General features: G+C 46.9%; 2 protein-coding genes and 2 long non-coding RNA genes across 4 annotated transcripts in view; 1 reads left to right on the forward strand and 3 right to left on the reverse strand.

The window, feature by feature from the left end:
- The first annotated feature begins 1,153 nt into the window (after positions 1–1,153).
- Positions 1,154–4,174, forward strand: LOC121814975. The gene is made up of 2 exons (XR_006054698.1): positions 1,154–1,497; positions 2,294–4,174. It is a non-coding gene; the product is annotated as an uncharacterized LOC121814975 (long non-coding RNA).
- Positions 4,175–4,184: 10 nt separating this feature from the next.
- LOC121814973 (fibroleukin-like) lies at positions 4,185–5,672 on the reverse strand. Its single transcript, XM_042223479.1, has 2 exons — positions 4,914–5,672; positions 4,185–4,810 (listed from the first exon to the last, which is right to left on the reverse strand). The coding sequence occupies exons 1-2, from the start codon at positions 5,027–5,029 to the stop codon at positions 4,495–4,497; spliced, it is 432 nt and encodes a 143-aa protein (XP_042079413.1). The 5' UTR covers positions 5,030–5,672; the 3' UTR covers positions 4,185–4,494.
- A 13,480-nt stretch (positions 5,673–19,152) lies between these two features.
- LOC121814974 (C-C motif chemokine 4-like) overlaps positions 19,153–24,481 on the reverse strand; it is a gene marked incomplete in the record, with an annotated part of 6,287 nt that continues 958 nt past the window's right edge. Inside the window, 2 exon segments of the mRNA XM_042223481.1 lie at positions 19,153–19,602; positions 19,723–19,834. Coding sequence (XP_042079415.1) covers positions 19,500–19,602; positions 19,723–19,834 — 215 coding nt within the window.
- On the reverse strand, positions 23,718–24,481 carry LOC121814976. The gene is made up of 2 exons (XR_006054699.1): positions 24,444–24,481; positions 23,718–23,973 (listed from the first exon to the last, which is right to left on the reverse strand). It is a non-coding gene; the product is annotated as an uncharacterized LOC121814976 (long non-coding RNA).

Below are 24,481 nucleotides of genomic sequence, written 5' to 3' on the forward strand. Positions count from 1 at the left end.
CTGCTTTAACTACAGTGATCCCTGTGTTCAATGAAGTGTTGCTAATAAGAAAGAAACAGTCTATTGAGTCTGCTTTTGGGTCCTCTTTTGTATTCCTGCTGTCTGTCTGAAACTCAGATGATTTTTAAACTGGGGCCTTGAACATGACAATAAGTTCGCTGTACTCAAATGGTCTCCACAGTCACCAGATCTCAATCAAATAGAGCACCTTTGAGATTTGAGAGATTAGCATTATGGATATGTAGCCCACAAATCTGCAGCATGTACATAATGCTATCATGTGAATATGGACCAAAATCTCTAAAGGAATGTTTCCAGCATTGAATTTGAAAGCAAAATTATGTCCAACCCTACTAGCAACATTTACCTAATAAAGTATATGTGTGTGTTGCCACCCCCCCCCCCCCCCCCCCCCCCCCCCCCCCCCCTTTCCCTCCACCACTGTCCCTATGTATGAATCTGCATCTCCACTGGGTGCACACATGGCATTGCGAATGCACATGACTGCAAAAAAAAAAAAAGAACTCACTTAGAAGATGAGTTGGTTTTTGTTTTTTTGTGGTGTGTGTGTGTGTAGCCAATAGACATATTGGACATGCCAAGTAAGTGTAAAATAAAATTCAACAAATAACAAATGTTTGAGGATTGCCAAGCCCTAAAGAAATTAAGTCCAATAAGGTTTCTCTTTCCTGGTGCTAGTAAACTCACAACTTTTCTAGTAATATCACATCCTTTCCTAATGGGACATCTTGAACGGATCACATACCAGCATGCACACACACATACATATACTGCTGAGACAACACATCTCAGCAGCTGTTGCCGGGAATAAGTTATGGGTCATGCCACCTCCCACAGTCCACTGTGGGAAAATTTTTTCAACAACACAGGAGAACAATGACTTTGAATGTCTGCCATCTTTCACCCTGGATATCATTTTAAGGTTTTCAACACTCACCAGTTCAGGGTGTTCAGCCAGCTGGCCACTGATGTTGTTCCATGGAGCCAATTTTATTACACATGACGATAAAGCGCTAGAGATTAAAAAAAAAAAGGGGGGTAATTAACTTGTAATTTAACGCCATCTGCAGGACATGCGCTGCAAGTGTAAAATAAGTTTTGTTTTTTGTTTTTAATTGTCGGATTGAATGAAGTCCGTTGGGATTTTTGTGTATTAACAAAACAGGAGAAAACGGTAGATAAGTAGAAAAAATAACCATAGCTTTCGCATTACTTTTCAGTGAAAGTGAAATAATTCAAGGCTTTCTCCTTATGTTAAGGTGGACGTATAGCGTCGTTGTTATGGTAACCACAACACACCAGGAAAGTGAAAAGTCGGTGATTGGGTTTTGCTGAGATTGGCTGTGAAATTATTTAAAAAAAAAATTTTTTTTAAAGGCCTGCGAAGACTCCAGAGATATAACAATAAGGAAACTGTTTCCTTGTTTATCTAACAAACACCAAAAAACCGGACACAGCAAGTAAACTGGCTAATAAGTAAGTTTCTGCATGCTTTAAATGAACAACACACTTGTTGTACACTTGTGCTGTATTGTTATGTTGTATACACCTTTTCGTATCACATTAGCCCATTTTTTTTTCTATTTTTATGGCCTTCTCGTGTGCCTTAGCAGAATTTAGAAGCAGAAACTAAGCTGGAGCCGCTTAGCACCAGTTATAGCCGATAAGCTGTCATAATTTGGTCTTTTTGCGTTTTTCGAAAAGGTACGTTTACCGTGTGACGTTTACAGGTCTAATAATATACATGATCTTAAAATTTTCTGAATATGTTTAGGACAGTGCTCACGAATTACTTTGTGGGATCTACGTTTAAAAAGAATATTTATTGATTTTGATTTCCGGTGTTCACCGGCGGAAGCGTAATCCTTCAGAATAAAAGCAGGCTTTTGCATGTCTAATTCGGTGTGTTCCGCACATACAAAACTTCTAATCATCCATCCATCCTCTTCCGCTGATCCTTCTCGGAGTCGCGGTGGGGCTGGAGCCGATGGCAGCTATCATAGGGCAAGAGGCGGGGTACACCCTGGACAGGTCACTGTGAGACAACAGTGCTAGCCACTGCACCGCTGTGCTGCCCACTTTTAGTCTTATGTTTTATTTATTGGTAAGCAAGCATAGGGAAGGCCATTAAATGTTGAAACTGTGTGCCAGGACTTTGGTGTAACAAATATTTCATATTTTCGGATTCCTGTCCCACGCAGCCTGTAGGATACTAATGTTTGTTTAGTGTGTTTCTGTCCTAAATATTATTATGTTTTGATCCAATCACTAGTGAATCCATCCCAGGAGGAGACAGAATGCAGGCCTCAGAGTGCAGAAGTTGAAGTGGAAGAGCAAGATGAGGATAAGGGAATGGAGGAGGACACCCCTCTAGTGGCCGTTGCACCCGATGCTTCACTCCCAGAAAAGCAGCCCTCAGCCTCCATTGTGGTCTCTGCTGGTCCTGCCTCCCAGTGTTTAGATGAGGTAACAATCATGTGCATTGTTATGTTGTTATTTTGTGAATGGCATTTTTAAATTGTTTTCAGAAAGACAAACATCCCTATTTGATAGTTATAGTGGCAGATTTAACTGCCATGACTCAAAAGAAAAGAAAATAGTATCAGATATGATATAGATGCATGTATTTGCACAAGGCTAATGTTCAGGACTATTATTTCCTCCATTCTTTTGCAGTTTAATTTCTGATAACAAAGTATTGCACATGCATAATGTGCGTTAAAGTGTTTGTCATAAACATTAAGTGTGAAAAAAAGTGAATATTTAGGAGTCATCCTGTGAATGAGCACAACACTTTTATTAACTTTATCATCACAGACAGTAAACAGACAGTAAAGTCACAGTCCCACAGTTTTATCATCTTCTGCGAAGCCAATATGAAATCTGCCTTTTATTTAGTGGCTTTATTGGTTCAACACCTCATAAACCCATTTGTTATGGGCATGCAGCACCTCATCCTGCATTTTTACAAGCCTCATTCAGCCTCGGACACTAGACGGCAGACACTTTCAAAGACACTCATGCGAAACTTGTATACATTTTTTGTATACATTCGTTTGAAAGGCGATTCCAGTACACAAGTGGAGCAGGCATGAAAAGGATTTTAAACCGACCGAACATTGAAATGTGCAACACAGCCATGGAATATTAATTTAATTTTTTTCCCCCAATATAAAAATTGCATATCTATTGGCACAACAGCTGAATATGATTGATAGAAAAGATCAATCTGATACACACAAAGAATTCCAATTTTACGCAGATATTTACTATGAATGATCACAATTATGCCTAGTCCTTGTCATTACTCAAATGTCATCAATCATTAGACTCTGTACTGCATGACCATTGTATCATATAAAAGCTATCATACCTCTCAAAGTAAAATAAATACTGTACACATCCTCATAGTGAAGCATTTCTTTCCCCAATCCTTCCCATTTACAGTGTGTATAAAATGAAATAAATGGTGCTATACAGTTTCCTAACATTAGATAGCAGTATTGTACAAGAAGAGGATTTTACAGATTATGGCATAGAGAAGTGTGCAGTAATTCGGTGCATCCAAAGCTTGGAAACACATTTTTTTTTCCTCACTGCAATGTCCTGCTTCGTGGCTGCTCTCAAGAAGACTCTAGTTAAACATCAATAATGCAGAATGCACACACATACATGACTCAATAGAAATTTATTGGATGCTGCGTATTTATACTGGGATGTCTTCTGTGGTATGGGGTAATGATAAATCGGCAAGCTGCCCGAGAGCAGTGAGATAAATGCCAGAGAAGGGCCAAGTAAAGCTATACATTTATTACTGACTGTAATTTTTCTAACAGTTTGACTCTCCAGCTTGAAGTCTTTCGTAATGATTATCGGACCCACTCAAAACTGTATCATCAGCTCTCGTATACCTCACTTGGGTGGCTGCTGTTAATTACAAAATCATTTACAGCAGAGAAAGTGATAGCTCATTAGTTTTTACTACTAGTATGTGCTGTGCTGTGTTTCTATGCTGGGTTTATGGCAGGAGGCAGCAGGACAGAATGAGAAAAAAAATGTCAAAGACCAGTGAAAAAATCTCTTCTGGTAACCCTCAATTTAATGTTATGGCCCACGTAGGAGGCTGGCCTACACTGCATGGGTTGTTTTTTTTTAAAAAAAAAAAAAAGAATTTTATTAGTCCATCATTGTTCATAGTCCATTGTCCTTTATTATCATCATTTTAATCCAACATTTTGAAGGCCACACTCACTAGAGTGGAAAAGTAATAGCACACTTAAATTTTTCACAATTATTGTTATCATTAATGCACCAAACTACTTATAGTCCTATCGGTGCACACGTACGCATGTGTAAATGTGTAAATGCATGACTACTAGTGAGTGTATGTGTGTATGAGTCCTTATGTACTTGCTCTTCCATTTTCTTTGTCTTTGCCTGCATGACTGCACTCACCAATATTTACCTGTCCTTTTAAGGACCATAGTTCTTGGGCCGTATCATCATTTTGACAGTTTTAAAAGCCTGCCTGTAGTTGGTGGGGTAGTACTCGGTCGACATGTTGTGCCACGTTCCCCAGAAGATCCCGTTCCTGACTCCCTTGTATCGCTTGTGATAGTACTTCCCGTTGAGGTTGGCAGACATGCAGGCGTCAAACCACCAGCCGGAGCTGTAGTAGCCGCCGCAGTTCCCAGAGGGGTACATGTCGTTGTCGCGGTCGGGTGTGGAGAAGAACTTCTGGTCGTGGTTGAAGTGCTTGTTGAAACTGAGGGCGTTCCCAGCCGTCCCACTGTAATGAGACATTGATATATAAGGTGTGCTGTTCCAGTTTAAGGTGTTCTAGCAGCAACTGAGAGTGAGAAATATTGCATGTGCAGAAGTGAACCCTGTACCTGTATCCACTGACAGACAGACGGTAGCGTAGGTACTCATTGGCCACATAGAACTGATCATACTTTGCATATTCCCGGACACCCTCAAAGTCCTCTAGCTCGATACGCAGAATCATATCTTTTGCTTTTGTCAGCAAATGGATATGGTCATTGCCCAGCCAGAACTCACCTCTGCAGGATAGAAAGGAACAAAATGAGGCATGCTGATATATATATATATATAAAGCTCACATACTATGTTAGAATTTCAATTTTTTTAGCAAAATGCATGTGTACTCCAATAGATGAAAACAGGAGAGGACGAGAGGAGACATTCTTTTAGTGGGAGTTTAATGCTGGATATTCAGACATGCTCAGAAGGTTGTTTTGAATAATTTGTTTTATATCTGCAACTTTATGATCAGTTGAAATGGGGTCAGATCATCTACTGTGGTCATCATTTCCCTAAGGCCTAGTCCACATGTAACTTGAGTCTTCTTTTGAAAATGGTGCCTTTTCTCCTTCATTTGCCAAGTAAATAAGTCTGCACAAAAAGATAAAAATGAAATGAATGGGGTTTAAGAGCATGCCAAACCAACAGGCAGCATTACCCTGACCTCAAAGCCATAAACTCTTGTTGGCCTTATGAGCCAAAAATGTTGTTTTTGTACTTGTGATCATTCACTACTCTCTACTCCCTGTATAAGGAGTTTTATGTAGAAAGCTAAATAGCGAGCCCAATAACAAAATGGAAAAATGGCTTCTGATAATATTTGCCTCATTTTCTCTGTCTTGTTGAGCAGAATATATCAACATCGGTTAGATAAGTGACTAATAATGTGCATATTTCTGATAAGTGCATTGAACAGAGTGTAATTCCTCAAGTTGATGAATCTAAATACTTTGTGGCAGTTTATTTAGTGTTCTGCTTTCTTTTGTTTCTTTACTCTGTCTCTTTTACTTCAACACAATGCATGATGGAATGCAGCACTTGGGTTTTCCACTTTGAATACTTTGGGTATAACAGTCCTTCCTGTACATACAACAGCACTACAAATATGGCAGACTCACAGTGTTATCATGTGGACCAAAGACCAAAACACACAGGAAAAAGTTCTGATCTTTTTTAAATATCTCTATACTTCCCCTTAGTTTTATGCATGATAATCAATCACTGATAATGAAAACAGGTGTTGAACAAACAGTGATATAGAGAACAGGTGTGCATCATTAGCTCCTAAGTACTGAGGATTAGACTCTCTCAGGTTTTGGTAAAAGTATTCTGTAGCACATGACATTAAATGAGCTCTAATTCACTGGTAAAAGAACAGTATAGATGAACAATTTCCTACTAGCAAGACAAAAAATAAATACATTGAACAAACTGCTTGTTTTTGTGTATTCTTTCAAAATGTATAGCTTGCAGCTAGTTAGATGAGCATGTGGTAGGCTCTAGTGTAATGAGGGTCCAGAAAATAGTTGAGTTTGACTTAATGCAGTAGTGTGTAGTGCTGACTTAAAATGATACAGGCTTGACATATAACAATGCATGCTAATTAAAAAAGTTGTCCAACCTTGGCCGGACCTGCTTAATGTCACTATGTCACATGACATTAAAAAGAGTTTTCAGTGTCAGTCGTTGCATTTGCAACCAGATACATTATGTAAGGAGTTTGGTTGCAAGCCGGCAGCGTAAACTTTGAAGCTTCTCTGTGAACAAAGAACCTTGCTCTCACTAGCTTAAGGCTTCACTGATACACATGATGCGTGGCACATTTTGTTATTCTAAGAATGTCTTTCAAAAGGGGATGGTGGGGCGAGAATGGGGCGGCGACAGCAACGAGTTGTTCGAGTGGAAAAGGGAGGAGAAGCCGGGATGTGGCTGGGTAAGCTCGCGCGTGGCCTCCTCCCCGGGGGGTGGAGAGAGAGTGAAAAGCCAATAAAAGCTAGAATTCCAACACGGTCCCAGAGAAAAAGCAACGGCAGAAGCAACAGAGCAAAGAAACAAAAAACAGCCCCGGGGAAAGACAGGCAAGAAGTTAACAAAAGGTGCCACGCAGTCATGGTAGCAGTGTGAAGCCAAGCGAGGAGAAGCAAGGTGCGTGGGCAACAGAAAGCGTGCAAAGTGTACGCGGCCGGCGTGCAACCCAAACTCCGACATAATGGAGCGTGTGGGGCAAAATGTGCAACGACGGACACGAAAACCGAAGGTTCAGGTGACATAACATGACAGCAGGTCCGGCCAAGGTGTGGACCAACGTGTTAATGTAGCATGGCAGTATAGGTCAAGCTGAGCAGGTAAGCACACTACACACAGCAGGAAAGGTCAAAACGCAACTAGGTCTGACCCAACACGAAGAGCCTGTTACCACAGCGCAGCAACTAGCGCAACTAGACAGGTGGGAAAGAATACACAAAAACAGCAGGTGGTCAATGGAATGAGGCGTTGCATGAGGAAAGGCGCAGCTAGACGGGCGGGACCAGTAAGAGAGAGCGCATGGAAGGCAGGGGCTACAGAAGACGGGGACCAAAACCGTGAAGAGGTCAATGCCCGCAAGTACTTGTGAGAGCGAATAGGCACACCGGCTCTAGAGCACGGGGCAACACCGGCATGTAGCAGGAGAGACATGCAGGAAAACTGTGAACGGGAAGTAGTTAGAGAAGTTAAAAAGATCAAGAACGTTGGCTGTGGGGGTGGGTCTGGGTGCCACAGAGAACACGGAGGCGCCAGATGCGGTGATGGGTACAGGAAGACGGGTAGACCCAAATGAGCAAAGTGGAAAAAACCCCAAGCGTGCAGTTCCAGCAGGCAGGGGAAGTGGAAAAAGAGACGAGGAAAGAAACAAAGAAAGCAGAACACGTAAAGAAACCCACAAAGGGAGTGAGATGCGCAAATGGAGAAGACAACGCTGCAAGCACTGACAAAAATGGCACAGTATGACACTATCTGAACCGAGTGGATAGTAGCTGCTCAACAAGACAAGAAAATGAGCAAATATATCAGAACCAGTCCATGGTGGGTGAGTGAGGCGCGCTAGGAAGCCGACAGAAAAACTCCAGACAGAGTAGAGAGTATGGGAAGGAGTCAACAAGGGACAAAAACACATGGGCTCAGAAGGCCAAACAAGCGAGTAGTGGGGGAGGCAGGGTAAGCGGCCGGTGGGGGTGCAGCGCGAAACCCCACACAGTGATGCGGGCAGACGGATGACGTGGAAAATGAAGGAAGAAAAGGCACCAGGGCAAAAGGAAGACGTCAAGACATGTGACGAGGCCTGTAGGGAAAGAGACACAGGTAAGATCGGACCCCAGGCAACGACAAAAGGGCCAGAGTATGTAAAAACAAACAAAACAAACCGGCTGGACAGGTCGGAAAAAGCCAGCCCATTAAACGTGCCCACGTGAAAAAACGAAGTGTACCCTTCGCTGCCCTGCTCCGGGGCAGCATGGAACACATGCAGTGGCGTGAAAAAAAGGAAAGGCAACAGAGTAGGAGCGAGAATATATAAAAATATGCAGCAGCCGCAGGGCCGTCGAGCCTGGCAGAGGGAGTGCTGGCTGGGCAATACCATAGCATGGCGGACAAAAGCCAAAAGAGAGGAGGCGGCGGATGCGAGCTAGAGACGGAGGGGGCCGGAATAGGCAAAGGAGAAGCAGGGCGTAGGTGGCAAGGAGGACCTGACGCTGACCGGCTGTCTGCAGGGGAACAGGTTACAGGCACGCTGCACATGGCAAAGTGCGCACGCGTCATGGCGTGCTAGAACAGCGAAAACGGGAACAGCACACCTAAATAGCAAGGCCAGTACAAGGTGGGGACGCGGACACGCCGCAGTCAACAACACTGCAACCACCACCAAAGCGGCCCCACACCCAGCCGCGACAACGACATGGACCCCGCTGGAACGCGCGGCTACACAGCTTCCAGAGCGGGGGTGACCGCCGACAGGGCGCCAACCGCAAGGATGGACATCACAAGCCGATACAAGAGCAGGAGCGGCGGGAACGGGCACAACAGGCACCAAGACTACCCCCCACCAACACAGAGGCGGTAAAATCGGTCAAAAAGTGAGGAGTACCCCAAGAACAGGCCTTAAAAGACAGGGAAATAGGGGGAGGCAGGCATGCAGCAAAACAAAGAAAAATGTGGGAAGAGCAAGGACAGAAGACTTCAACACACAGAACACGCACAGGACATGCATACACAACACAGTGTGCGGACAGGGTGCACCGAGAGGGACAGAAAGTAGGGGGGGCCAGAAAGTGGATAACGAAGAATGTGTGAAAATGTGAAGGTAGGCGATACTCCAAACGCGAGGAGGGGCCGTGCAAAAGTGGGAGTAAAGGAAGAGAAGAAAGGACAAGTGACTGGAACATGATGACGAAAAAAAGTCGTGGTGGTGTGTGGGGTAAAAAAAAAAACCTCCCAGCAGGGAAGGCCAGCCCCACGGAGGCCAGAACAGGAAATTGGAGGGACCAAAAGAGATGGTGGTCACGGGGTCTGACAGTTCGTGCATGTTCGTCCGCGCCTCCTGCCATAAACCCAGCCATGAGAAACACAGCACAGCACAGTACGAGGAGTAAAAACGTAAATGGACGAGGTCACGCGCGCTGTAAAGAGGTAATGAACGCAGCCACCCAAGGGAGTGATACGAGCGAGAGACAGTGGGAGGGGGGCGATGAAGCATTACGAAAGACGGCCAAGCGGGAAGTCAAACGTGGTAGGAAAATACAGCAGAAGAAAGGAGAGCTGTACGGTGGCCCGCGCAGGCAGTAGCGCACGTGCGCTCGCGCAGCGGGCCGATACACTACCCCATACCACAGAAGAATCCCAAGTAAAACGCAGCACAAGAAGTGCGAGGGAGCAGGAGCCACGGGGCAGGCGCAAGATGTGGGAACGAGAGCTGCTGTGGAGCACAGCACAACAGGACAGTGGCAGTTGGAGAAAAAAAAAGTGTGCCAAGCGGGGAGGCACGAATGACTGGCACACTTCGCGATGCCAGAAACGGAAAACCTGCGCGTACAATGACGCTATCAAGGAGGAAACTGAGAGCACCAAGGCATGAACACACGGTAAAGAAGGAGTGGGGGAAAGAAAGGCTGCACAGGAAGTGGACAGTGTGATATATAGACTGGGAGAGGAGTGATACTGAGAGTGATACAGTGCAGCAGGTACAGAGCGTAAGATGGATGACATGTGAGAATAACAAGACGTAGCAGAAGGATTGCAGGCAGAGTAAATCGCGGGAAAAGTGAAGCGGTGGTGGTATGCAGAAGGAGCGGTGGCATCAATCATATCAGCTGGTCCAAGAGAGAGCAAGAAGGGGGAAAAAAAAAAGAATGTAGCCAGGCTTGTGGCACAGGTGTGCAACGGCGGGAAAAGCCCTGGCAGGCCGCAGCCACTGGGGACGTGAATCGCCGTTGCAAACAATGGATGACCAAAAAAATGAACAAGGGGTCGCAGGAGTGGCTGTGAAATCGGCGGCCGGCGAGGGCCGAGGCGGAAGTGAGCGGGGAAAAGAAGTGCAGGATGAGCGGCTGCAGGCCCATAACAAATGGTGGAGGAGAAGGATGAACCAAGGAAAAGCGCACAAAGTAAAAGCAGATGGGCAGAGGCGTGCGCAGAAGAGGAAAAAACTGGGGACGTGGACTGACGGGCGGCGTTACTGGCTGTGATGGAGAAAGTTAGAAAAGGGTGCGAGGCACAGGAGGACGCCTGAAAGAGCACGGGTGGTCACACTAATGTTTATGACAAACACTTTAACGCACATTATGCATGTGCAATACTTTGTTATCAGAAATTAAACTGCAAAAGAATGGAGGAAATAATAGTCCTGAACATTAGCCTTGTGCAAATACATGCATCTATATCATATCTGATACTATTTTCTTTTCTTTTGAGTCATGGCAGTTAAATCTGCCACTATAACTATCAAATAGGGATGTTTGTCTTTCTGAAAACAATTTAAAAATGCCATTCACAAAATAACAACATAACAATGCACATGATTGTTACCTCATCTAAACACTGGGAGGCAGGACCAGCAGAGACCACAATGGAGGCTGAGGGCTGCTTTTCTGGGAGTGAAGCATCGGGTGCAACGGCCACTAGAGGGGTGTCCTCCTCCATTCCCTTATCCTCATCTTGCTCTTCCACTTCAACTTCTGCACTCTGAGGCCTGCATTCTGTCTCCTCCTGGGATGGATTCACTAGTGATTGGATCAAAACATAATAATATTTAGGACAGAAACACACTAAACAAACATTAGTATCCTACAGGCTGCGTGGGACAGGAATCCGAAAATATGTAAATATTTGTTACACCAAAGTCCTGGCACACAGTTTCAACATTTAATGGCCTTCCCTATGCTTGCTTACCAATAAATAAAACATAAGACTAAAAGTGGGCAGCACAGCGGTGCAGTGGCTAGCACTGTTGTCTCACAGTGACCTGTCCAGGGTGTACCCCGCCTCTTGCCCTATGATAGCTGCCATCGGCTCCAGCCCCACCGCGACTCCGAGAAGGATCAGCGGAAGAGGATGGATGGATGATTAGAAGTTTTGTATGTGCGGAACACACCGAATTAGACATGCAAAAGCCTGCTTTTATTCTGAAGGATTACGCTTCCGCCGGTGAACACCGGAAATCAAAATCAATAAATATTCTTTTTAAACGTAGATCCCACAAAGTAATTCGTGAGCACTGTCCTAAACATATTCAGAAAATTTTAAGATCATGTATATTATTAGACCTGTAAACGTCACACGGTAAACGTACCTTTTCGAAAAACGCAAAAAGACCAAATTATGACAGCTTATCGGCTATAACTGGTGCTAAGCGGCTCCAGCTTAGTTTCTGCTTCTAAATTCTGCTAAGGCACACGAGAAGGCCATAAAAATAGAAAAAAAAATGGGCTAATGTGATACGAAAAGGTGTATACAACATAACAATACAGGCCACAAGTGGACAACAAGGTGTGTGGGCAGTGAAAGCAGGCAAAACGTACTGATGAGCCAGGTGACTGGGGGCCGGGGTGGTAGGGTGGAAAAAACAAGAAAAACCAGTGTCCGATGGAAGCGCGGAGCGGCGCAGGCCTGTGAAAAAAAAAGAGTGGGTGAAGAATGTCACAGCCAATCCAGCAAAACCCAGCACCGACTGGTCACGGCCGGGGTGGGTGGGTACCATGAACAAACGACGCGAGTACGGCCACCGAACAGAAGAGAAAGCCTTGAATTGAGTCACAGTGCACGTAAAAGTAAGTGCGAAAGCTCAGGGGGATGGGGCGACTGATCGACCGTGCCCTGGGTGAAGACACCAAAAATGCCCAACGACGCATGCAAGCCGACAAGTTGAAAAACAAAAAACCCAAAACTGAGTGACACTGGGCAGCGCATGTGTCCGGCAGATGGCGTAAATACAAGTTAATACCCCCTGGTGTGGGGAAATGCGCGACCGCTAGCTCAGGGGAATAAAAGGTGGCGCCAGTGGAACAACAGACAGGGCCAGCGGCGGAAACACCCTGAAGGGAGGGGTAAAACCTGTGGTGAAAAGGAATCCAGGGGTGGAAAGAGGCAACAGGCCAAGCATGGGCGTCCTGGGTGGGTGAAAAAAAGGCCCACAGGGACCGGGGGAGGGGCAGGACCCATAACTGTGATGGCCCGGCAAAACAGCGCGGAGATGGGTGGCTCAGCAGTAAGGGATGGGGGGCATGGCGTGGATGGGAGTCCGGTCAAGAGTGGTGCCCGAGTGAGAAAGATGGGAGTAGGACTAGAAAAGGGGGAGGTACTTGAGCACCAGGAAAAGAGAAACCGTGATAGGACGTAATGCGTAGGCGGGCAACCTCAAACAGGGAGGGTGGAAGGGGACACGTACGTGGGCAGGGCCAATATGGCAGGGGCTACACACACACCACACCCCCACAAAAAAACAAAACCAAACTCATCGGTCGAAGAGGGCTGGGGTGGTGTGGCAAGCAGGGTGCAGCGCAAGCCAGGGGGCCACCCAGTGGAAGCAAAAGATTCAACAAGCAAAGCCCCGAACAACACACACAGAGACTGAGTGAGGAAAGGTGCAGGAGGGTGCAGTAATTGTGGCGTGCAAACAAGTGCGGAAAACAGTCCTGGTGAAGATGGGCCAGAGTGTCACATGATAGCATGTATGTACAGCCATGGGGCGACAACCAGAAGTGCGTAAGCCGCAAAGCCGCAAAGGGGCGCAGTTGAGAAGGCTGGGTGACGGGGAATCAGTGGAGCACAGCGAACGTAGGCATCAACCCCAGGGTGAAAAAGCAGCGTGAGGGGCAGACAGACAGCAGAAGTACAAAAAAGAGGACCAAAAACAGACTGGCCAAAGACGGCCTAGGTAGCAACACAGGTGGAACACAGAGCACGGAGGAAACAAGAGGCAGGAAGAGGTGGGACAGGGGTGGAGTCCACGAGAGCCAAGTGGAGAGCATGGCGCACACAAGAGTGCAAAGAGACAGAAGGAGGGGTACGGGGTCCGGAAGAGCGGGCGCCGAAGGGGGTGGCCAGTGAGGGGCAAGAGTGGACGGAGTGAGGGAAACAAAAGGCCAACACGGGGTCGGTCGCAGACGGAGGGTAATGGGGGTGACAGGAGGCAAGCAGGGAGGTAGCGTACCGTGGGCGCGCCCGAACACCGCAGAAGGACGCAGAACCCAGCAGGTGAGCTGTGGAGGTAGCCAGAGCAAGAAAGCAGTTGCAGAGGAAAAGCAGGAGAAGATGTGGTAAGATGACTGTGTGGATCCAAGGGCCAAAGAGGACACCATGCACGAAAAAGTCTGCGCAGAAGGGGGAGAACAGCGGTCCGAAAGGACAGCCGGCGAGTGCCAGCCGTGATGGCGGCGCCAAGTAGGCGGGCAAGCTCCGCTGAGTGCGCGGGCAGTGCAAAGGGAGGTGACAGCCAGAGAAAACGGCCGTGCGCAGGGCGATGTCCGGGCCCAGACCCATGGCGCGGAAAACCCTAGAGAGGAAGGACACAGGAAGAGCAGCAGGGGTGTGGTGGAAATCCTGCAGACCAGCAAGCGGCACCCCAACAACCAGTGCCACAGGCAAAAGCACTGAAAATGCACGTGCGTCCTGGGCAGCTGGATGCTCAGGGTTGGAAATTCAGCCAGGGGGGTCGAGCATATCCAAACACACTTGAGGTGCGCCAGGTGACAGAGCTGAGTTAAAGAGTCGGAGAACACGCAGGGTGAACAGGCCCTAACGCATGGAAGCAGCCCGGAAGGGGTGGGAGGAAGTGCAACACAAACAGAAGGCGGCCCCGCAAAAGTGCAGTAATTACTTACAGCAGAAGGGTACGAGACTGTGGACGGGCATGCAATTACAGCAGCAAAGGTGCCTGGTGACGCAGTCCACATGGGAGGCCCACAACGGATGAGAAAGGTGGGAGGCAAAGGGGGGCGGCCAAAGCAGCAGCGTAAAAGGAAGCGGTCCAGGGGGACATGAAGGGCGGCTGACAGAGATAACAAAACAGGGGAAAAGCAGGACAACAGCATAGCCCAGAGAAGGAAAAAGCAGGAGAATGGGACAAGAGAAGAGCAACCGCACCCCCTGAAAGAACAGCAAGCAGTGGGGGAACTGTATGCGAAGCAAAACAGGGCAAAAACTGAATTAACCCACCCCGTCGGGAAACGAAATAAACCGCGAGAACGGGAAGTAAACGTGGGGTACACAGCAAGTGGCCAAAGGAAACCCGGAAAAGCGGCCAACAGCATAGATGATGCCGTCCAGGCCGGGCAGATGGAGGGAGTGCGGGATGGTGAAAAAAAAAAGGGCCGAGGTACACCAGGGGGTAAAGAAAACAGGACCCTAAAAGGAACGGGGGTGCTCGGGAAAAAGCAGGAGCCAGTGGGGAAAGTGGGGCACAAAGCGAACAGTGTCGGGAGTGGGAGCTTAGGTCAGGCGACAGAGGGAGAGGAGAAGGAGGCAGGCAAAACAAGAAATGCGGGGGCGCCAGTACAAAAACCAAAAAAAAGAAGAAAATAAAAAACCCCGTAAAAACCCCAAGACATGGAACCCAGGGGACCCATGCAAGAGACAATCCTGAGCAAAAGGTGCGGTAGAAATGCAGACAAAAAGACCTGGAAAAACAGGACAAAGACAACAATGGCAACCCAGCAATATAGGGGACGGTGAGAAAGAGTAGCAAATAGGCAGAGTTAGTCGATTGAAGAAAGAGGGGGGGCAGGAGGGGAAGAGAAGAAAAGATGGTGGAGTGCACCCAAGGCAGACCAGTGCAGGCGAGAAGAAGGGAGAGGCGTGGGTCCGGAGAGGGGCAAGAGAGTGCAGGAGCCGCACAGCCGGGAGTACAGGCTGGGGGGCCATGTCTGATGTGCTGGGCCGATAGAACCGGGTACAGGCGCCCGGAGGCCCGAGCAGATGGAAAGGGGCCGCTGCGCAGGGATGGGTCCCGCAGGAGTACGAGTGCACCCTCCGCAGACAGCCGAGGGAATAGGACTATCTCTGGCCAGACGGTGTCCAAGAAGTGCGCCAGCGGTCGTGTCACCACCGCGTGAAGGCGGCTGAGAGGCCTGGGGTGCACGGGAAACCAACTAGAAAGCCAGCGCAGAACGCGCGAGAGGCCACAGGGAGAAGGCAACAGCAGAAGCTGGAATGGGGCGCGCCGCCAGTGCGCCGCAGAAGTGAGACCTGGGCCTGCCGTGCAACTGGAGAGAGGGGCCCCAGACAGGCCTCGGGCACATACCCCCAAGAAGTGTGAAAACGGCGCACCGCTCCACCGACCGCACGTGGCCAAGAAAAAGAGCAAAGGTGGAGTGACCCGCGTTCCGGAAATCTTACAGAGACCGTGGGCGGTGGGGAAGACCAAGGAGGTCGGAGCACCATGACTCGGAGGGGGCACCGCTGGCGAAGAGGGGCTGCATGCAGTGGGGATGAGAAGGCCGAGCACGAGCAGCGGCAAAACTGAACAATGGAAGGACCGCAGGAGAAAACAAGTCAGGGGGAAGAGAGGGGAAGCAGAGCGCAGAACACACCCCGGGAGGGCACCGGGACCACAAGGGGAAGAGAGGGTGCTGACCCCACGCGGACACGAACGGTCGACGGTGAGGAGAAGTCCACAATCCAGGGCACAGAGAGGAGTTAAGCCCAGTGGGAGTCTGGGGACGGAGGGGTGGGAGGCCGGAGCGGGAGGAAAAGCCAGCTGAGCACAAAGAGGAGCCGGCAAAGGCCGGGGGCCAAGGCCTGCAGAAGGTGGCAGCACGGGCGAGCGCAGCCGCGGGACCGGTCTGCCGAGGCAAAACGGGGGAGGCCCAAGAGTGGGAAAAGAGCTGCAGGGGAGAGACCAGGCTGCGCCAGCAGTGGGGCGGAATGGGGAGGGCCAAGCGCGGAAAAGCGGCAGACAGGACAGGGACGCGGTGAGATGGGGAACGAGGGGGCGGCGGGAAACCCGGATGGGACCAGGGAACAGGACAACGAGGGGGAATAGTAGAGGTGAAGACCGGCCCGCCAGGCCCGCCAGCACAAGGTCGGGAGCACCCGGCCCAGGCAGCGCCAGCGGGCCCGGCCCCGTGCCCCGTGGGTGGAAGCGTCCGGAACCAACGCCGCAGCGCAGAAGGCCAGGACGAGCAACGCGCGGGAGGGAGAGGACAGGACCCAGGGGCGGGGTGCGCCCGAGAACCAAAACGGGCAGAAAAAGAGGATGAGCAGCCCAGCCAGAGAGGAGGGGGGGGGGGGGGCTCCAGACGGCAAGGGCGTGAGGTAACTTAACAGGTCAAGGGGCAAAAATAGTGCGTGACACATAGGGAGAAAAGTCGGTGCCACCATGCTGCGTCATCAACCGAACCAGAATGCTTGGCGGAGAGAGTGAGGAATGGGCACCACAGGTCAAAGTAACCCTGGGAAAGGTGGACAACACCAACAGAGGGAGAGGCATGGGCAGCCAAACACCGGGGGACTGAGCAAGGCCAAAACAAGATGACACACACGGCAATGGACAAGAGCGGATAGGAATCATGGCCGAGTCGTGGTGGGAAGGAAAATGAAACAGCCACCAGTGAAGATGGTGAAATACTGTCAAACAAAAAGCGTGCTGACAGGCCAAAGCCGAGCACAGGGGAGGGCCGAGCGGGAGTGCCTCGTGCCTGCTCGTGCGTGTGGGAAAAACAGTGGAAAAACCAGCGCGCAAGGGCCAGCCCAGCGGGGTGCGGCCAGGGCGCAGCGGACAAACAGGCAGAGGAAAAAAGGGACGTGAGCAACAGGCAGACGTCCAAGACCCCGGGATGGCAGTACGGGAGGCACAACAAACAACGGGGGAGGGGTAAGCGTACAAAAACCCTTTCACCCACCCACAACCCGCGCGTTGGCCGGGGGAACAGCTGTCTAAAACGTAAGAACACACAGACGCAACGGGTTGGCGACCAGTGAGGGTGCTGGCGACGGTGCTGGGCCAAGAACCTGGGAGACAACACGAGAGACAGGTGGAACAGAGGGGAAACCAGCGGGGCACAGTCGGGTGGAAAGATGAAAAGGGGGGTCCAGGAGAGCAGCGGACCTGAAGTAAGGAGAGCAAGAAGAGCAACCAAGTAGCAAAAGAGACGGGAGGGATGACCTGGAAGTGGGTCACGCCCGAGGGGGAAACGGAACCAGGCCGCCGGTGGGCGAATGGGAGCAAACGGCAGTACGGCGAGCGGAGTGCGGGGGAAACAGGCAGCAGTCAAAGGCGGAGCAAACACGGGAAAACATAATGCACGAAACGCAGGCACCTGGCCACACGGACGAGCAAGCAGAGGTCGGGGGAGCAGGCGCGTGAGACCAGAAGGCAGAGGAGGGCAGGGTGACAGGGAAGAAGGGCGTGCAAAGAAAAACGGCGCCGAAGCAACCGAAACCCCCAGCAGCGAAACCACTGGCGCTCAGAAAAAAAGGAAAAAAAGGAAAAGAAAAGCAGCCAGAAAACAAACCGAACAGAGGCTGACAGGAACGCAACGCCCAGTAGCATCAGACAATCTGAAACATGAACACAAGGCAGACGGAAACGAAGAAGAAGGGAGAGGCACACTGAAAGGGAGCCGCAAGAAAGAGAGCAAAAAAAGGGCCTAGCAGGCAAACACAAAACACGGCAAAGTACAGCGGACCGGGCACGATGACACAATGCATGTACCACACCGTAGAAGGCCTACCACAGGAGAAACGGACAGGAGACCGCACCAATAAACGAGCAAGGCGCCAGAAAGGAACGGCAGGAACGGGACTGCAACCCACAGAACACCAGAGCAGGCCCAAGAAAGAACCCACCCGCCACAACACGAGCACGACGGTACAAAGAGCAAAACATGCACCAGAAACCTGCCAAAGGGCGACCGTCAGAAAGAAATGACTGCAGAAAGTACTACGGAACCAACACGGGGCTCGGGGAGCACCCAAAAGGAAAGGAGGCGGAACTGCCAGACAGCGGAGTAAGAACGCAGAACACCAGGAAAATGCAAACAAGCAAAAACAGAGAAGGAAAGAGATGAGTAAACAACAGGGAAAAGGAAAAAGGAGACGCCTACGGGAGTCGTGGCCAGGACTCGGTCCCAGAAAGCCTGGCCACCAAAGAAAGCACCGCCATATAACAAAGAGCGACGCAGCGGGACCAGACGACGGGAACTGGAGAACCCACAGCCATGGAGAGAGCACTCAGCCGGGAAGCCCCACAGGAGCGACGCCAACAAACAAGAACAAAAACAGACAAAAGAGGCCAACAGGTCCAACACACAGAACAAGCCTCAAGAAAGGCAAGGCCACAAGAACGAGCGGAGGAGAGAATCGGGTGGGGGACGCTACGAACACAACGGACGCGTTCACAACCTTATTGTTGCAAAAACATTGCTCCCTTTTTTTGTCATAGCCAGCTTCCCGCTCGCTTCCCTAACTGCAGCTGATGCGACAGGGCTTCGGCGTGGGTTTGCTGCCGTTGCTGCAACTAGGAACCGGGGAATATGGAGGAGTGAGGTGTGAATGTTTTTCATTTTTGTTCTCCATTGTGGGTGTTTGTGGAGTGCATGTTCAAAATAGTTGTGAATGGAATCAGCTGAGGATGCTAGTTGGTTATGCTTTTCATATCTGAAAGTGCAATTGTTAGTACCTTGATATCTTTTGAATCAGATATCTGGGCCTAAATCCTGAGAAGCCATGAAAACTCTCCAGTAAGCTCCCATCCAAAAGCATGGCGTGGTCTGCTGGTTCCATTCTGCAGCCGTGTCGTTCTTTAATGGTGAGGCAGGAAATGGACCCAAAGATGCAGACTTGGAGGCAACCAAAGACTGACCTTTATTTAGTTGGCAGCTGCAAATCCATAGTACAAATGAAGACAGAGATGAACTAAATCAAGGAAGTACTACAGCAAAACAGAACTAGGCATGGGGAACATAGGAGGACATGAAAAACTTAACACCTAATATCAGAATAAAAACATAACCTAGGCAAAGGTAACATCCAAACTGAAAACTCCAAAAATCTAAAAAGGAGAATATAAAACAGGAAACTGGGTATGCCCGGTACAAAACCCAGGCTGCAGCTGTCTTATAAAATTGCTAGCATGGGTTAACATAACACAAAGCTTTATTATGCTTGATCGTGAACTCTGAAGAGCTTTATTCATCATCGTTCTGCAGATTGGCCATTGATGCAAAAGCTTCTTGAGCCCAGGTGACGCTCTGGCTCACACAGATGCGTCTCCCGGTGGCTGTACCGATCCTGCAGGAAGATTACAAGAGAGTTAGGATAGAAGATACCACGCTGTGCCTCGTGTTTTCATGCATTCTGTTTTGTGTTCAGAAATTACAATTACTGAAATTACTCATTGTGGTGACATACACAAATGCTTTTTCCAGACAGGCGCTGTGAGACTTGAAGACAGAGACTATTTTCTTCGGTGGTATCCTTCCAGTAAAGAATTTGAAACAGCATTGTCCAGGAGACATTTCAAACACTCCTTGAGCTGAAAGAAAAAAATAAAAAGACAGTAAAAAATTCAGTTTCATAGCAGCATGTGTCAAAGGTGTTGAGCACTCTAGCTGGAAACTCAGTCTTTAAATAGAAAGGCAGTGACATTAACACTGTCAGAGCGCTCAGGTCCTTTATGATATACACTGATGATGTTTTAAAATAACTCATCAGCCCAAGATTAAATTTTAAACAGAGTGGAGTTGCTTTCAAGTTTTGTAAAATGTAAAATGCATTAACAATAATAAGTTAAAGTTAACAACGAAGTGTAATCTGAGGTTCAGCTGATCTGAACATTGAACTGAAAGACAATAAAAAAGATTTTTAAACACCACAGTTATTTAGGGATTTCTTAAAGCCAGCAGAACTTTTGTTCCCTTCTGACTCTACTAACACTCACTGAAGATGAACTATCAGCTCCCATTAAACCCTTCAACCAGAACTCATGTGACAGTAATCTGTATTGATTAGAATAAACACAACCTTAGTCATGATCATTATAATGGTCCTAAATGACTCGTGGCAAGATAACTAGCTAATACTGCAGAATTCCTCTTAGTTGACGCTGTTCTTTAGTGATGCAAAAATCCATTTGGGGCTCATTTAACCAGCTGGTAACACAGCTGTGAGGATGATATTATTTTCAACATGTTTTGTAAACTAAGAGAAAAAGGTGATTCAGAATCTTGAAATTGACATTTCTAAAATGCAGTTGCACAAAATAAAAAAAATCATAATAAATCCCTCCAAAAAGTTTCATAACAGATTAAAATGCAGCATATAGAACTGATTAACAACAATAAGTTTATTTAAAACCAGATAAAAACAGGTATAATTGGAAATAATTCGTCTAAATTTCAGGAGCAGGAGCGTTCCTCCATACACTCCCCTGCACTACTATCTGACTGGCCCAGGAGCCGCCACCAGTCCCCTCTGAGGCCTTCCTCAAACCCCAGCCTCAATTCATGCTCAAACCATCTGCCATTATCTACTAGAAATGCTGTCAAACCTTTTTGCAGATGTGGTCCCAGTTAATTAATCCGAGGTATAATGTTCACTCATTTTCTTAGTGTAACTTGTAAAAGTTACGACCAATCAAAGAAAAACATTAAAGGGCCTCAGATTACATTTATCTTCAGACTGTAAAGCAGACTGACAGACTTACGTGCAGCAGCGCAGTAATAAACCGTGAGCAGCAGAAGCAGCAGTCCCACTGTGGCCTTCATGTTTACTCCTCTCTGGATGTGATGATGTCCTTCTGCTGTTGCTGTAAGAAGTGATCTGAATGTTTAATGCAGTCTCACGCTCACTTAAAGGGCCGTTATATGTTTGTCACGGTGAGTTTTTCCTGTCACTTAAACACAAAGATTAGAAATCACCAACCAAGCGACATCTCTGCAGCTACTCCACACTGCATACAGAGACAGATAACATCAAGAGATATAAAAGTATTCGACTCAACTAAGTAGTTACATTTAAAATATATTAATCTGAAATGAGATGACCCAAATGCATACTGTACAAGGAGAAAACGCACCTTTTATGAGGACAGTCCAAAGTCCAAAAGATGCAACAAGTCCAAAGAGTGCAAAAAAAGCAACATAAGTCCAAGAAACAGACAAGAAGCACACAAAGGCAGATCACTGAGGAGTTAAAGAAATGCCACCTCAAAGATTAAAGGGAGATGGCTGTAAAAACAGGATTATGTAACAATAGGAAATGGGAGGGAAACTAAGGAGAGCAAATGGGAAAGAAGAAAAACAACACAGAGGAAGTAAAACTTGACACAAGACACAAAAGAAACAAGCTAACACATTAAAACAGGAAGTAAGTAAATACTGAAGCCAAGCCACAGAAAATAGACACTGGGAAACACTGGAAAAGGCTTTGAGAACACAAAGAACTACAACGAATAAACCCGAAGGCAAAATACTAAACAGAAAATAAACAGGAAACAAAAGTTAATCAAGAGATTACAATGGAAAACTAAAAATGAAAGTAATTGAGAGAAAAGCTCTAAATAATCCTAAAATCCACAAACTCCCATGATGGAAAAAAACATGAACGTGACACGAAAAGAAAGGAGTGAAAGAATAATTCCAGTTTTTTTCTTCCACGTGTATTTCTTTTTTCTAACACGCCTCTATTAACCCTTACAATCCATATGGGCTTCACTAGGAAACAACATAACAAACATTTAGCAGAGTCAAATGACTTCACAGTAGTCATGGGCACCTGCTCCAATCAGAAGCTGGGTGGTTCCATATGTCCCAAAATTACACTCACTTGACACTTTCTCTGGTACAACGTGCCTTTATCAGGTTTTCCCCATTTTACCATCAGAGCTGTCTCAGTTCTTCATGGCACAGATTCAAAAAGATGCTGAAAACATTTCAGAATTTGGTGAGCGAATTGTGTGCTGTACATCCATGATGCATCTCTCCTGTTCCAGCACATCCCAAAGGTCCTCCTTTGGATTGAGGGGTGACGTGGAGCTCATTTGAGTACACTGACCTCACTGTCATGAGCCTTCTCTATAAGAAGTCATTACTTCCTTCCAGGTCCACAGTGAGCTTTCCACACAGACAGAAAACTTTTTCACCACTGAGCTCTCCTCCTATCTCAGCTTCTGCTAGAAAAATAGACCAGCTTGATTAGAGGACCTGAAACCTTTAGACCCGAGCCTTCCACACAGGGTGAGAAAGGCCCACGGGAGCTGTTTGTCAGTAATGGAGGTTCAGGTGTCTGATATGGAGTGTCCTGCAGAGCAGTCATAGAGATTACATGAATATACGCTGACCTCATTATTTGAAACTCTGGCCATGTTTAATGTAAGTCTCTGCGATGTAACAACACACATGTAACAGGAAATAAGGATAAAGACAGTAATGTAAGTAAGTAATTTTACTTAGGACTTTGTTACCAGGTCACAAAAATAAGTACGGATGTCACAAAGATGTCTGAGTTTTTAACAGGGCCCATAACAACTATTAAAAAATATTTAAAAAAAACACACGAAGTTTCATTCACCTTTCATTCCTCGAGTTAAATTCAATTTTATTAATACAGCGCCATACATCTCGCAATCTGTCAGATTTCTTTTGTCACCTTTACAAATGGTTGAAGTCGCATTCTTTTAGCAGCCAGCAGGGGGAAACTCATGTCCAAGAAAGGAAATATCACCGCAGATGAAACTCTCTCAGGCAGATAAATTAAAAGCATTAAAAGCAGGAAGAGCCGCTGAGGTGACTGGTTGCTAAACTGCAGTTCATGCAAAGATAGAATGTATATTATTTATTTTATTATTATGTGTGTGAGTGATAGTGTGTGTGAGTGATGATGATCAGATGAGATGAGTTTTAATGTGAGTAGTCAATATTTATCTGTTAAATCATATCAATTTGGTGCTGACTAAATGTTCAAAATTTAATCTGAAAGCCTTTAAAATTTTTATACTAGATATTTTTCTTTCCTCGAACAATTTAATGAAATTATTAAAACACAAACAAACAAAGAACACTAAAAAAATAAAAAAAATATGTAATTTCACACGTTGATTTGGACCCAGAACTTTATAACCGCAGCTATCTTAAACTTCTGTAGCACACAGCGAAACGTCTGGAACACAGTTCAGTTTTAATAGCTTTAAGCTGAAACGGTGTTGAAAGGTTAATCAGAACACGAGAGTTCATGTTCAGGTTACACGAAACAACCGCTGTTTTCGGCCTCACTCCTAATCAGAAGGCCATGTGTCCGCTACCAGTATGATAGGCTACTGGATGTTTTTTTTTTTTGGCAGGGTAAAGATGAAGTGTGTAAATTTCTCCTTAAAAAACAAAAAACAAAACAAAAAAATAAACACCCGATTCAAAGCCGAACATTTTTATTGAAAAAACATGCGTGGGTTGTTTTTTTTAATATATATACACAAAGCATTTTGGAAAATACAGTCATTATAAAATTGCTGCTAGCATGGGTTAACATAACACAGAGCTTTATTATGGCTGATCATGAACTCTGAAGAGTATTCATTCATCACCGATCTGCTTTTGCTTAAAAGCTTCTTGAGCCCAGGTGACGCTCTGGCTCACACAGATGCGCCTCCCGGTGGCTGTACCGATCCTGCAGGAAGATTACAAAAGAGTTAGAACAGAAGATACCACGCTGTGACTCGCGTGTTTATGGATTCGGAGTTTTTTTGTTTTTGTTGCTGTTGGTGGGGTTTTTTTCGGGTTTCTTCTTCTTCTTCTTTTTTGCCTGTCCCATTCGGTACTTAACAATAATTATTATTACCGGGATTATTGTCTGAAGGACAAGAAAGATGCCCAACTGATTTTTTTTTCCATTTATTTTTGGTCATGGCTTTGCCAAATTGCTCCACTTGATAGATCTTAATAAAATATTATTATTATTATTATTATTATTATTATTATTATTATTATTATTATTATTATTATTATTATTATTATTATGGAAAGAAGGGAAAGAAAAACAGGTGAAGAGGGACAGTGAGAGAAGACCCTAAAAAAGCATGCACACTGTTTTGTGTTCAGAAATTACGATTACTGTAATTACTCATTGTGGTGACATACACAAATGCTTTTTCCAGACAGGCGCTGTGAGTCTTGAT

This window comes from Haplochromis burtoni, unplaced genomic scaffold (genome assembly GCF_018398535.1).
Source record: "Haplochromis burtoni strain Fernald_Lab_line unplaced genomic scaffold, NCSU_Asbu1 Contig_112, whole genome shotgun sequence".
Lineage (NCBI taxonomy): Eukaryota > Metazoa > Chordata > Actinopteri > Cichliformes > Cichlidae > Haplochromis > Haplochromis burtoni.

Bases quoted from the DNA above. Each gene is read 5' to 3' on its own strand.
- LOC121814973 (XM_042223479.1), bottom strand. From the start codon at position 5,029: ATGATTCTGCGTATCGAGCTAGAGGACTTTGAGGGTGTCCGGGAATAT. The intron at 4,811-4,913 runs GTACAGGGTTCA...GTCTCATTACAG, and splicing joins CTGTCTGTCAGTGGATACAG to TGGGACGGCTGGGAACGCCC.